The sequence below is a fragment of the Gigantopelta aegis genome, chromosome 3, assembly GCF_016097555.1.
Source record: "Gigantopelta aegis isolate Gae_Host chromosome 3, Gae_host_genome, whole genome shotgun sequence".
NCBI lineage: Eukaryota > Metazoa > Mollusca > Gastropoda > Neomphalida > Peltospiridae > Gigantopelta > Gigantopelta aegis.
The window spans coordinates 64823213-64836543 of NC_054701.1; the positions used below are offsets into that span (position 1 = coordinate 64823213).

The following is a 13331-nucleotide window of genomic DNA, read 5'->3' on the forward strand; positions in this document are numbered from 1 at the left end:
TATTTGTGTTATGGTTGGTTTTTCTTTCTTTTCACAGATTGAAAATTACTATTATCATATCTGATTAATGTTCAGGTGACTAGTTCGAGCGTGTTACGCTGCAAGAAGTTAGCCGGCGGCGACCAGGTTGTCGTGTTCGTGTGGCCTCACTTCTAGATGCGACCTTTGTGCGGGCTTGTCTGATGTCGAGTTCGCGGCTTTTACCTGAAGGTGGTGTCAGCGAGGACCAAGAAGGTGGAATCTTCGAGGACCAAGAAGGTGGAATCTTCGCCTTCGATTGCTGACTCCGTGGCGGAAGAGTTACGTTCAATTCTACCGACCATGCTGGAAGAAACAATGGCGTCAATGGCGACCTTACCTAAATCGGCGAGTTCGGGGTCAGGTCCGGTTCCAGTCCCCTCTTCAGGGGGTGCGGCTTCTTCAGCTCCACCGTTACTTAAGACTTCGGATGACAGGCCTGCGGTCTCTACGCAGCCCTCTAAGAAGCCGGCTCATTCAGATAGACGCTCCACGGATTCCAAGGCTCACCGATCTTCGGCGGGGAAGTCCCCTTCGGCGCATCGGAGCCGGGACCGTAGCCGTTCCACATGACCTGTATGGCTCCCTACGGGTTCCACAGATCGTCAGCGCCAACCTTCAGTTGATGTGGCTTCCAGGCCTCCGAGGGCTAGACGGGACCATCCACGGTCCGGTTTAACCAGCGGCTTCCATTACGGTACATCGATTGGCCTGTGCTCGAGTTCTACGAGACTTTGGTGATGAAGCGCCTGCGGCATCTGTCATTGAAGAGCCCGACTCTACGGACCATATGACTATGAGGGATTGCTTGGCGGCTGTCTACGACATGTTGCCGTCCTTGCCACATCCAACGACGATGTGGTCATCCGTTCCTTGGTATCCACACGGGACCGCCCACGGTCCGGTTCTCCGGTATTTCCATCGGGCCATGACCAGAGCGACTGGCCTGTTCACGGGTGCTACGTGACTTTCTGATGATGTACGGTTCATGCGGTGCTGGAAGATCTGGATGCGGCGGACCACTTGTCACTGAGGGATTGTCTGGCTGTCATATCTGATATGCTACCGCCGCTGGCCCATCCACCGGTTTCAGCCAAGAAGGGTCCGGGTTCGATGATCGCCACGGAGGTTCCACCGGCAGATATCGGCATTCGATCGTTGGCTGCCACAGGCCCCCGTCGGTTTACACGGCTACCAGTAACTGGCCCGTGCGTATCGTTGTTCCAGCAAGCAGACGGAGCCCTGTAACGAATTGGAAAATTGCGTCATCGGCTCACCGTTCGGTACCGTCGTCCCGTGTTGGATCGAAGTGCCTGTGCCAGGTTACTGACCGATTTTCCAGATGATGCGTCGGCACCTTCCGTTATAGAAGATCCGGACGCAGTGACCCACATGGCTGTGACTGTTTGTCTCGCTGCGGTGTATATGCTTTCGTCACTTCACAGTCCACTCGCACCATTCTAGAAGGTTTCCGTTTGAGGACTGATCCGATGTCGGTTTACTTGAGTAGACTTCGTTTGTGCCGTTCCCCATTCGTCACAACGAACGTATCCCGTCTTCAACCTATCCTTCAACGGTGTGACGCCGGCCTTGGATGACGCTGTTTTCCGGCGGGACCAGACGTCTTCCTAGAACTTACAGATTGGCACGTCCTGTCGATGGCTTCAGTTCAGCGTACATGTTGTACATGGCGACCATAACTCCTCATGTGCAGGATGCCAGAGGATATGCCTTGTTCTAGCCGTCGACTTTGATGTTGGTCTACCTTATATCTTCCGTGACGTCGATGTGCACTACGATTGCACACTATCGTCAACCGACTTGCCTGAAGCGATCCATTCTTGACTTTCAGCACAAGCCGGTAATCTTGGCAGACCTGTGGTCTACATACGGCTCTTTGCCGTGAAGGGGTCGACGTTACAAGCGTTCCGGGTTGGTGACGAAGAAAGTCTACTGGTCCGGTCACTTGTGTTGAGATCCCGTGCACCGATATTCTCTTGTTCGAGGAAGGTTCAGCGACATTCGGGCAGATCGTTCTCTATATCCGGTGGCGATGCAAGACAGTCGCTACTTCCGCTGGTTCCGGAAGTTATCCAGTTGCCATCACGTGGTACGGGGGTTTTACCGTCACCGTTTTCCTATGGTTCATTGCGGCTTATCAACTCACTGACGTTTACTGTTGTTACCGCCAGAGTTCGTGACCGATGCTGTCTAGATGGTCTCTGCTGCTGTTTCGCACCGGGTGGTGTGACGGCCGTGGATTTTAGCCGGTTGCTGTTTTGCGTTGCTTCACTTCCAGGTATATCGGGCATGTAGCGTAGCGAGTTGCTACGCTGTCTTGGCTCTTGCCTGTATCACGGGGTCGCTGTTTCCGATGTCTTGATTCCTGAATCACTCTATTACTGTTTCATGAAGTATCATTGCAAGAGTAATTTTGACGTCGGCGCAACATTTTATGCTTAGAGGTCGCGGTATCCAGTTTGTTTCTGAATCCATGCATTCAGTACAATAACGCAGATTTGCTGATCCGGTTACCAGTCGCCTTGCTTGCAGTCCAGTCCCTGTTGGTGGCTGTGGTTTCCCAGATGAAGCCGATCTACACATCAACCTGTTGGAGATGTTGTCAGTTACGTCATCTTTCATTGGCGAGAGATGCTGTCAGGCGCCTCTCTCATGGTAGCCACAGACAGTACTACCGTGGTGGCTTATATCAACCGTCAGGGCGGAACCCACTCCAGCAGTCTGCTGCAGTTGACTTATCGTCTCTACAAGCTGGTTGACGAGATTCCGTTGCAACTTCGGGCTCGCCATATTCCAGGGTTTCCAATGTACTAGTCGACACACTGTCTCGGCCGTCGTCTCCACAGCCGACGGAATGGATGCTCCATCCCGAAGCGTTTCGATGGGTGTGCGACAGACTTTGGACACCAAACATCGATCTCTTCGCCACACGATTCAACCATCAGCTGAGGGTTTACGTGTCTCCGGTGCTGGATCCCGAAGCTCTGGATCTCGACGCCTTGGCCATCAGCTGGGAACAGATGGACGCGTACGCTTTTCCTCCACGAATCCTCCTTCCAAGGGTGCTTCAGAGGTTTCAGCTGTACCATTGTCGCCTGTTACTCATTGCTCCAATGTGGCCATCCAGGATGTGGTATCCAGATCTAATACGTCTTGCCGATCCACATCCTTTACCGCTGCCAGACTGGGATCATCTGTTGCTGCATCCCACGTCAAGACTATACCATCCACGTCCGCAGTTGTTCCAACTGCCAGCGTGGACTTTATCGCCAAGAGTTTGAGAAAGAAAGGTTTTTCTTCAGTCTACGGCGGCCATTTTGAAAGCGCACAGATCATCTACTACTGTGGCTTACAACGTCAGATGGCTTTGCTTTCACCGAGGGTGTGTCCGGCAAAACCTCAAACCTCAGACGATCCAGATACTTCGTCTTGCTGGGTTTTTTGGCTGTATCTGCGGACCACTTTACGATTAAAGGGGTCTACCATCGCTGGGTACGTTTCGGTCATCGCTACTGTTCGTGATGTCGCTACTGGAACGAAGTTATCGGGTATTCCTGAGATCCATAAGATGATCAAAGGGTTTCGCCTTGATGATCAAGTACACCGGTTTCGGCCACCAAGATGGGACCTGAATCTGGTGTTACGAGCGTTATCGACCGCACCTTATGAGCCGATCGAATCCTCTTCCCTGCAAGACTTGATGCGGAAGACGGTGTTTTTACTCGGTTTTGCCACGGCTGCCCGTGTCTCAGAACTCCATGCTCTTGATGTAGACTTGGTACGTTTCACACAAGATCGGCGTGCAGTCAACTTGGGGTTACTCATGAACTTTGTTGCAAAGAATCAGTTACCAGACCAAGCGCCTCGTTCGTATGTTGTGCAGGCCCTCTCCTCTATCGTTGGTCCGGCGGACGTTGAGGACTTGGCGTTGTGCCCTGTCAGAGCCCTGCACCAGTACATCGAGAGGACCAGATCTTTTCGACAACATCGCAAAAGACTTTTCCTTTCCTGTAACCAGAGTCGGTTGAGGGACCTTACCAAGAACACGGTGGCCACCTGGATCCGGTCTTCTATCCTGACCGCCTATCAGAAGGAGGGTTTACCTGCTCCGTCTGCTTCTAATCCGCATGAACTCCGTGCCTTGGCTGCCACGATGTCCCTGCACTGCAACACACCCATTCAGCACATTATCACTTGTTGGTTCTGGGCTACGGACTCCATCTTCGCCAACTATTATCTGAGGGATGTCTCCACAGAAGACGTTGAGGGGTTCCATCATCTGGGTCCGGTTGTTGCTGCACAGACTCTGTTGAATACAAGCCGTCCTCGTCGCCGTTGATGTCTGTCTGATTCTGGGCTGCATACCGAGATGTCCATCGAATAGACAGATGAGGATTGCTTAGACTTTTGTTCTTTTGCACAGTTCACGTACTGGTGCCGGAACTTTTGTCTCGATAACCTTTACCCTGCACTGCATGTGGTTATTGGTTGTCGTTATTGAACTAACAGATCTTTGGTGTACTAGACAGAAAACACTCGGGGGTCTTGTTTTGTTCAATGTTCTGACGGATGCACCTCATTAGGTTGTCGCTTGTTATTGAAAAACTATAACACTTCAATACGTGAGGGTTACCTAACACCTGCATCCCTGGTGGCTACGTCTTCCCACCCTGTCAGAACCAGCATGAGATGTGGCTTCCGCCTCCTGGTCCATGTGTTCTAGGAGCCGTACCTGCCACTGCTGACGGATGCCACCATTCTGGTTGTTGTTACTAACATCACCTGCATTGGTCTGTGACGGGCATCCCTAGGATGAGGGCTTACCAAGGTTGGCCTTATTCTTCCACTAGTCAGCCTCTTTCCGGTTGGGGAGTTATCACAAGCATCTACGGATCTCGGCACCCACCACCATCTGTTGAATGCTGCACTTGTTTGAGGACAGGTAATGTCTATAGAAATGGAGAAAACTTGAGTGTTTTCTCTTTTATAGATACATTACCTGTCCTCAAGATTCATCCCGCCCGGGCCTCCCCGCTTCCTGTTCTCCGTGCGATGCGCTCAGGGAAAAAGAAGGAAGTTACAGTCATGTGACCGGAACTAGAGAGCAGTATGCAGTAGAAGAATTTAGGCCATCCCATTGGCTGTTGGGATGTTCGGACCAGACCACTTGCGTGGGGGGGAGGTGCACTTGTTTGAGGACAGGTAATGTATCTATAAAAGAGAAAACACTCAAATTTTCTCCATAGTTTTTGTTAAGATTATCTTTCAAATAAATTTGCTGTAAATCTAAAGTGTCTTTATTTCTTTGTTTTCAAAATACAATATGCTTTGTTTGTCTCTGCAGACCTGCCCCAGCTGATGGTCAGACGGATCCCCCGTGCTCTCTCTACATGCGAGAACTTCAGGGATTTGTCATACGCTGTCAGTCAGATTACTTGTCACAGTTCAAGTGCAAAGACTTTATCATGGACAGGTAAGGGCTGCGCCAGATTTTTTCATGAGTTAGCAGACGCGAATCCAGGATTTTTGCAGGGTGTAGGGTTACATGCAACTACTTAATGGAATTTGTATATTAGCCATGAATGAACTACATAATGAAATTTGTATAGTAGCCATGAACATTAAAATAAATGTATCTTTAATGGAATTTGGTCCTCTTAAAACATTGTAGGGTTAAAACACCTACAGTACATCATAAATTAACATACACAGCTAATAGAATTGCTGATTAAAACAATTAGCCATGGGTGCCATTAAACATTCATTTCTGTCTTTAAACAAGTGAAAAATATCAGATGATTTTAGGACTGTTCCAGAATTTATTATATTGAAGAGTGAAAAGGCAAAAATATTGTATTTAATTTAAAACCATATATGCATACGGGAAAGTGGTGTGACATGTCTACATGGCATAATTATGGTACCTCCCCAACCAGGCATGAATTCAGGGAGTTTGTCTGTACCGGTACCTTCCTTGCTCACGACAAAAATATGTGTCCTAAGTTGCTGCTATTATAACATGTTTCTGACTAGTAGAGCCTTTTAATGATCTAAAATACTGAAAAATTACCTTAATTTAATTCTGGTGTAGAATTTTTAGCTTTTCAAAGATCATTACATTTATAATCATAACTTTATAATTTAATTAATGTGTATTATATTATTTCAGTATCCAGTTTATCGCGTGTCGCTGTGTTAACCTGTTTATCCGCCACGCCACTCTGATCCGCCCACTGGGAGAGGGTGGTAAGCTACGCCTTGCTGCCGACTTTGCACAGATGGAACTGGCAATATCACCGTTCTGCAGGCGGGTTTCTGATCTGGGGAAATCCTATAAATTGTTACGGTCTTTCAGGTATGTTGAAATTTTACCAGATAAAGACAATGAGTTGTGGTAAGTCAGTTGCTACATATAGCAGGATGTAAATGTAACTCAATTCCATGTTTCAGTGAATCCAGATTTGGGGTTAGAAGCATAAGATTATTACAGGGAATCCCAGTTGAAACAATTTATGAATGAAAAGTTAAATTTCAGAAATGTATATGTGATGGCAGAGAAGGGGTTAATTTGTCATGTTGTATCCTTTGGAATTTAATTTTTTTTAATATATCACCAGGCATATACAATATATGTGCTTCAAACAAAACAGGTTGTATTTTGTTGTATGGCAGGTAGGGGTAGGATGGGTTTTTTTTTTATATCTTACTGCTACTGTAATAATTTGGACATTTTTTTTATTAATCATTTTGAATTTGGAATAAAATACCTTTGTCGTTTTACTTGAGAGAATTAGAACATTTTTCAATTCTTGGTCTTAAAGTGTTTAGTTGTAATATACATGATATATATCTAATCTTTGTACCTGGATTTATTTTAATTATTAATTTTCAAAGAGCGAGAGATTAAAATGTTTGTTTTGTATTTTTCAGGCCATTGCTATTTCAAACTAGTGAACATTTGTCACAAAGTCAGGCGTTAGGGGAGATAATTCCATACAGCATCATCATTCATTTTCTTTTCGTAAGAGCTCCACCGGAACTCAAATCACCACATCAGGTTGGTTGCAGTCTTTGTGTTTTTAGCACGGTCAGTAACAAGTAGAGTACTCTGCTAGTAAATATTGGATTTAAAATCTGTAAATGCCTGATCCTATAACTGGTATATTGCATTCAAGTTTTATATTTATGAGTGATATCCAATTTTTACTTGTGAAAGAAAACAAAAAGAGAATATATGTTATAATAATTATATTGCTTTATTAGTTAAAATTTATGTGGCTCCACTATGAGGAGAAGATTTACCAAGCATCGGAATATAACAGAACCCTGATAAGTAACCAAGGAGGTTATTAATAGGGGGCAGACATTTTCCATTGCCTTTTTATTAAATTGTTGCGGGGTATAGAATTTCGGAGAATAAATGCTTCCTGAACATAAAAATATTTTTTAAATAAAAAAAAGGAAGAAAAAAAGGTTCCTGACCTAATGTTAATATTTTACCATCTAATTAGTGTTAGATGTGCATTTGTAAGCATGTTTCTGATTGGTTAATATTATCTTGTTATGTATATTGTTAATATTTAAGACAAACCAATGAAACTGCATTATTCTCTGGCTTTAAATCATGCAAAAAGTAAGTGAAGAGACTTGTAAAAAGTTTATTTAGAAATATCCATCCATATTAACATTGTCCATATTAAAATTGTAACTGTTAAAAAAACAAAAATGTATGCCAGAATATTTATAACACACAAATATTAAACTAACCCATGATTGGCTTAGGGCTAACTATGCTTTGAAAGAAAGAAAGAAGTGTTTTATTTAACGATGCACTCAACACATTTTATTTACGGTTATATGGCATCAGACATATGGTTAAGGACCACACAGATTTGGAGAGGAAACCCGCTGTTGCCACATAGGCTACTCTTTTACGACAGGCAGCAAGGGATCTTTTATTTGCACTTCCCACAGGCAGGATAGCACAAACCATGGCCTTTGTTGAACCATTTATGGATCACTGGTCGGTGCAAGTGGTTTACACCTACCCATTGAGCCTTGCGGAGCACTCACTCAGGGTTTGGAGTCGGTATCTGAATTAAAAATCCCATGCCTCGACTGGGATCCGAACCCAGTATCTACCAGCCTGCAGACCAATGGCCTGCCACGACGCCACCGAGGCCGGTCTCTATGCTTTGAAGAACTGGGATGTAATCCTGGTTTCAAATGATATTGAATGTCAGGGCTAGCTCTGGGTCAGAAAAGTTTGCCAAATTATCTATTAAACTTAAAAAATTGCAGATAACCAGTTATTTTCTAACAAAATATAATTATTTCAAGAAATTATTTTGCCAAATTAAACTAAAATTCACCAATTGTTTTTAAAATTCACAATTGGCGAATTTGGCACGTTCCAAAGATTGCCCTGAATGATAACTGTGGACTAAACTCTCTTTCAGGCATCGGACTGGTCAGTAAGTCGGTATTCACAATGGCTCGATGATCACCCGTTAGAAAATGACCGTCTCCTCTTTATCAAGTAAGAATTGATTTACACATTAATGATGTCACCTGAAAACCAGCGAGTCTCAGTGCCGATTTTTTTGGGGTATTGTTGGTTACAATGTACCTGTACCACTCTGTCCAGTTAGTTTAGGTATAAATTTGAACTTCCCTGACGCAATGTTGCAACAATTTCTGTATGATTAAGTAGATTGATTCCTATGGTGCAGGGCGGGACGTAGTCCAGTGCTAAAGCGTTCGCTTGCTGCACGGTTGGTCTGGGATCGATTCCCGTCGGTGGACCCATTGGGCTATTTCTCGTTCCAGCCAGTGCACCACGACTGGTATATCAAAGACTGTGGTATGTACTGCCCTATCTGTGGGATGGTGCATATAAAAGATCCCTTGCTGCTAATCGATAATTTTCCTATGGTGACTTTTCACATTTTTTAATATATTAGCCATTAATAAATAATTCTGTAAGCACATATTTATTGTCTCGCCTTAATAAAGTTAATGAAACTTAGTTTATAGTTGTTTAAATGATGAATGTTCATCTCGATACGTTAAAAATTTGAACTGCATTAAATTTAAAAAAATTAATTTAAGTTTACTCTTTAATTATTTTTTAGTTATTATTAATATTTTTTAAAGCTAGATTAATCCATAATGTTACTTCACAAATTATGTCTATTCACCAAATCAGTTTGTGGAAGGCAAGACATTTAATTCCATTCTTGTCTGTTTCAGGGGCACATTAGAAGCATACAACAAACTGGTTCGTCAGAGACAAGGAAAGCAGTATGCCTCTGTTTACCCCATCATGGTGGAACTGTTACAAAAGGGTTTACAGCAGTCTTCCTAGCACTGTTTTATCTTTGGATTATTGTTATTTAATTCTCATTCATGGACAGATGTCACTAGTGAGCTCAGAGATTCTGCCCAGGAGGGCTGTGCTTGAACCTTCAGTGGGTGTAATCATGTGGTTTTGTAAGACAAAATATTTGATAATGTTAAACAAGAAACTGGTAAAAAAAAGTGTGAAATAAAAATTTAATGTAGCGATATAGGTCTAGCTGCTTCAGACATGATCTCATTGCAGTGAATATGTGAGGCAGCTGTTTTTCAGTACACACAGAACATCATGATTACAAACATACTGGCTTTATATTTGTGTGATCTGTGATGTCATTTCTGGAAAACTGCAAATTCTGACACTAAATGATTCCTTCTTATGTTCCAAATGATGATGATTTTACAGGATGAAAATGTTTCACTTTCTCTGCAATTTCAATTTGTCAGAACTGACTTTGTCTTCTGAGCAAAAAGGGGGACATAGCTCAGTAGTAAAGCACTTTCTTTCTTATGCACAGTCTGTCTAGGATTGATCCACATCAGTTGGCCCATTGTACTATTTGTCGTTCCAGCCAGTGCACCATGACTGGTGTCAAAGGCTGTGGTATGTGCTATTCTGTCTGTGGGATTGTGCATATAAAAGATCCTTTGCTACTTATGGAAAAATGTAGCAGGTTTCCTCTTTAAGACTACATATATATGTCAGAATTACCAAATGTTTGACATCAACAGCAGATGATTAATAAATCAATGTTCTCTACAGGTGTTGTTAAACAGAAGAAACTTTAACTTTGTCTTCTGAGCTGTCATCAACTGTTTTATCTTCCTCCACAGGAGTCTTATATCGGGTGGCCCTCCAGAAACCTGATATACAGTTTCTTTGGTGGGCCAGCAAAATATATATTTAGTATCCCTCTTAATAGAATTTTATTTAATAACACCATTATAAAGTTGGTATGTATATAGGGATGTATTTTTGTTTTGTTTTTGTTTTTATATGGGGAATAAAGACATGTTATGTGGTAGTTTTGTTTGTGTGTTATATTTTTTGTTAAAATGTGTGCTATTTTTAGTCATCAGAAGTTGAGTGAGGACATGGGGAGGGGGTGGAATTGGTACATAGCTGGGGACGGGACACAGCCCAGTGGTAAAGCGCTAGCTTGATACGCAGTCGTTTTGGGATAGATCCCTGTCAGTGCACCAGTGCACCATGACTGGTATATCAAAAGCTGTGGTATGTACTATCCTGTCTGTGGGATGATGCATATAAAAGATCCTTTGCAACTAATGGAAAAATGTAGTGGGTTTCCTATCAAAGACTATATGTGAAAATTACCATGTTTGACATCCAGTAGCTCTAGTGGTGTCGTTAAACAAAACAGACTTTTGTACACATCTCTCTTCTCTCCAACTGAAAAGCTTACTGATATGTAACTGCCCCAGCCATCACCCCAGTTGCTGATCATCTTCTTGCCTATGATTTTTTTACCAAAACAATAACAGTAGGCCCTACACACAAGAGGACTGATTGATGGTATATGTTTATATTTTGGGGTGGGACATCACACACTGAATGAGTTCTAGTATCCGACACGCAGATTTGGCAGATGGTCTTGATCACATACTAGGGGATGGGATATAGCCCAGTGGTAAAGCGTTCACTTTATGCCCTGTCGGTCTAGGATTGATCCCGGTCGTTTAGCCCATTTGGCTACTAGTATTTTGTATATCTAGCCAGTGCTCCATGACTGGTATATCAAAGGTTGTGGTATGGTTCTTTTAAAAGATCCCTTGCTACTAATGGGAAAATATAACCGGTTTTGTCTCAAGACTATATGTTAACATTACTAAATATTTGAAATCTAATGGCTGATAATGAATAAATCAATATGCACTAGTGGTATCGTTGAACAAAACTAACTTATGTCTAAAAGTCATGCGGCTGGTAATTGAATTTAAAATGCTTATTAATTTCAGTGTGTAATGTGTAAAAGTCACCCGTGGACCCCCCCCCTCCCCCCCAAAAAAAAAAAAAAAATTGGCAGTTCCCGGGAAAGATCCAGTGTTTAGCGGATGCAAACTATGTATTTGTTTTTTAACGTGGAACGTATTTAAGCATTATATGCTTACGAAACGGGGTTGGTGTGGGGGTCAAGGGGTTAAGTCCCTCGTAGGAAAAGCCCCATATTAAATTATCTGTAGCGTTGCAGTCGGAGGGTGGGGTGGGGATAAAAAGAGAAACGTAGGGGCCTAATTGAGAGCAAAAATAACACTCGAAGGAATAAAGAAGTATTTTAAAACAATTATGGCCTGTGAAAAGAAAATGTGTGAAATTGGGGAGCCAAATATTTGTGGATATTAAAAAAAAAAAATGTTTAAGCCTTTAATTTATCTTATGGCCTAAAGTAAATGTTCAAAGGCTTTACAAGTAATTAAATATGAATATCAAATATATATATAGCTTAAGAGACAAAGGTCTAGGTCTATGTGAAAACGATCTTAATCTCCAATGGAATGTAGATCAATCAAACTTACGTTTAGTATCAACGAGCGATTCTAACGTTCGCGAATATAGTGCATGATTCTGTTTAGCGAACGTTTTTTTGTTTTGTTTTTTGTTCTGTCTGCCTGAACGCAGCCCAGTTGACGACCCTTTCCGTAATCAAAGTCATGTGATTTAGTCATGTGATAAGGAAATGGCGAACTACTGCAGGTTGGGTTTTTCTCACTATTTACTTAGTATGTTCTTACTTGTAATTTTTGCAAGTCACATAAAATTAGATGGGCATTTGTTTCTATTGCACATTGTTGTATAATTTTAGCTCGAACTCTTTTATTCCATTGATTTTATAACTTATTTTAACCACATCACATTGATTACATTACAAGTTCAATGAAGTCAATACACACTAACATAGCCATTGAATCAAAACGTACCCACTGTTTGGTCAAAACATACCCTTACTTAGCCCGAGTACTCTGCCGTTCGAGAATTATAGTCCTTTCCACAAGGAAACCTGTTTTCTAATAATATGAAATTTACAAGTTGTTTATTTCTGAGCCATTTGGGGGGTTTGTTTTTGTTTATTTTTTTAACTTAAACTGCACATAAAAATGGTATGTAAACTTTTGTTATTTCCAAAACACTTACTTTCTACATACTCAAACCAAACTGAAATTATCAGGTCAGGTCATAGGTCTTAACATGCACATTCAGAGCAAGCTGTTGTAGTGCACGCCTGTCATGGGTGCAGGTGTCGACCCATGCTGGCTCCTCCGTCCAGGACAGGAAATGGTTTGTTAGGGACCGCCCGCACTGGCAAGTGTAAGAGAGCACAACCACAGCCTGACCACAGTCAGTAGTGGGCGGGAGCATTTGTGGTGTTTTTGGATTTTGAATGTCCTGTAGGATTAAATCCAAAATATAAAAGGTAGCACAGTTTTCACCAGGTATTTTGGCTCATAATTTGGAACGGTTCATCAAAAAGAAATGGAGCTATATGGGTAATTTTGACTTAGTTTGCTGAATTGTAGCTTATACTGGAACCTTGCCTATTAGGAGCCATTGTGGTGGTCTCCTGTGGTTGTCCCCTGATTTAACCCTTTGGAAGGATTGATCGATTGGGTGATTGTTTTCCAGTTCTGCCCTTAAAAGGGCATTGCTGGCTACCGAAATAGTAACAATTTTTTTTTTGTAGGAGGATGGCACAGACTATGGACATTTGGATGGTTATGGCTGCTCTCTGTTATCAGAGATAACTGTATAGTGAAAACACGGATTTAAATTTAAAGTTTGTTTTGTTTAACGACACCACTAGAGCACATTGATTTATTAATCATCGGCTATTGGATATCAAACATTTTGTAAGTTTGACATATAGTCTTAGAGAGAAAACCAGCTACATTTTTCCATTAGTAGCAAGGGATCTTTTATA

General features: G+C 42.4%; 1 protein-coding gene across 1 annotated transcript in view; it reads left to right on the forward strand.

Moving 5' to 3' along the window:
- Nucleotides 1-10040, forward strand: part of LOC121368429 (conserved oligomeric Golgi complex subunit 5-like) — a 33563-nt gene extending 23523 nt beyond the window's left edge. Inside the window, exons 18-22 of the mRNA XM_041493159.1 lie at nucleotides 5384-5512; nucleotides 6209-6394; nucleotides 6970-7096; nucleotides 8499-8578; nucleotides 9292-10040. Of these exons, the coding sequence (XP_041349093.1) occupies nucleotides 5384-5512; nucleotides 6209-6394; nucleotides 6970-7096; nucleotides 8499-8578; nucleotides 9292-9406 (637 nt within the window). The 3' untranslated portion in view covers nucleotides 9407-10040. The remainder of the gene's footprint in view (nucleotides 1-5383; nucleotides 5513-6208; nucleotides 6395-6969; nucleotides 7097-8498; nucleotides 8579-9291) is intronic.
- The last annotated feature ends 3291 nt before the right edge of the window (nucleotides 10041-13331 follow it).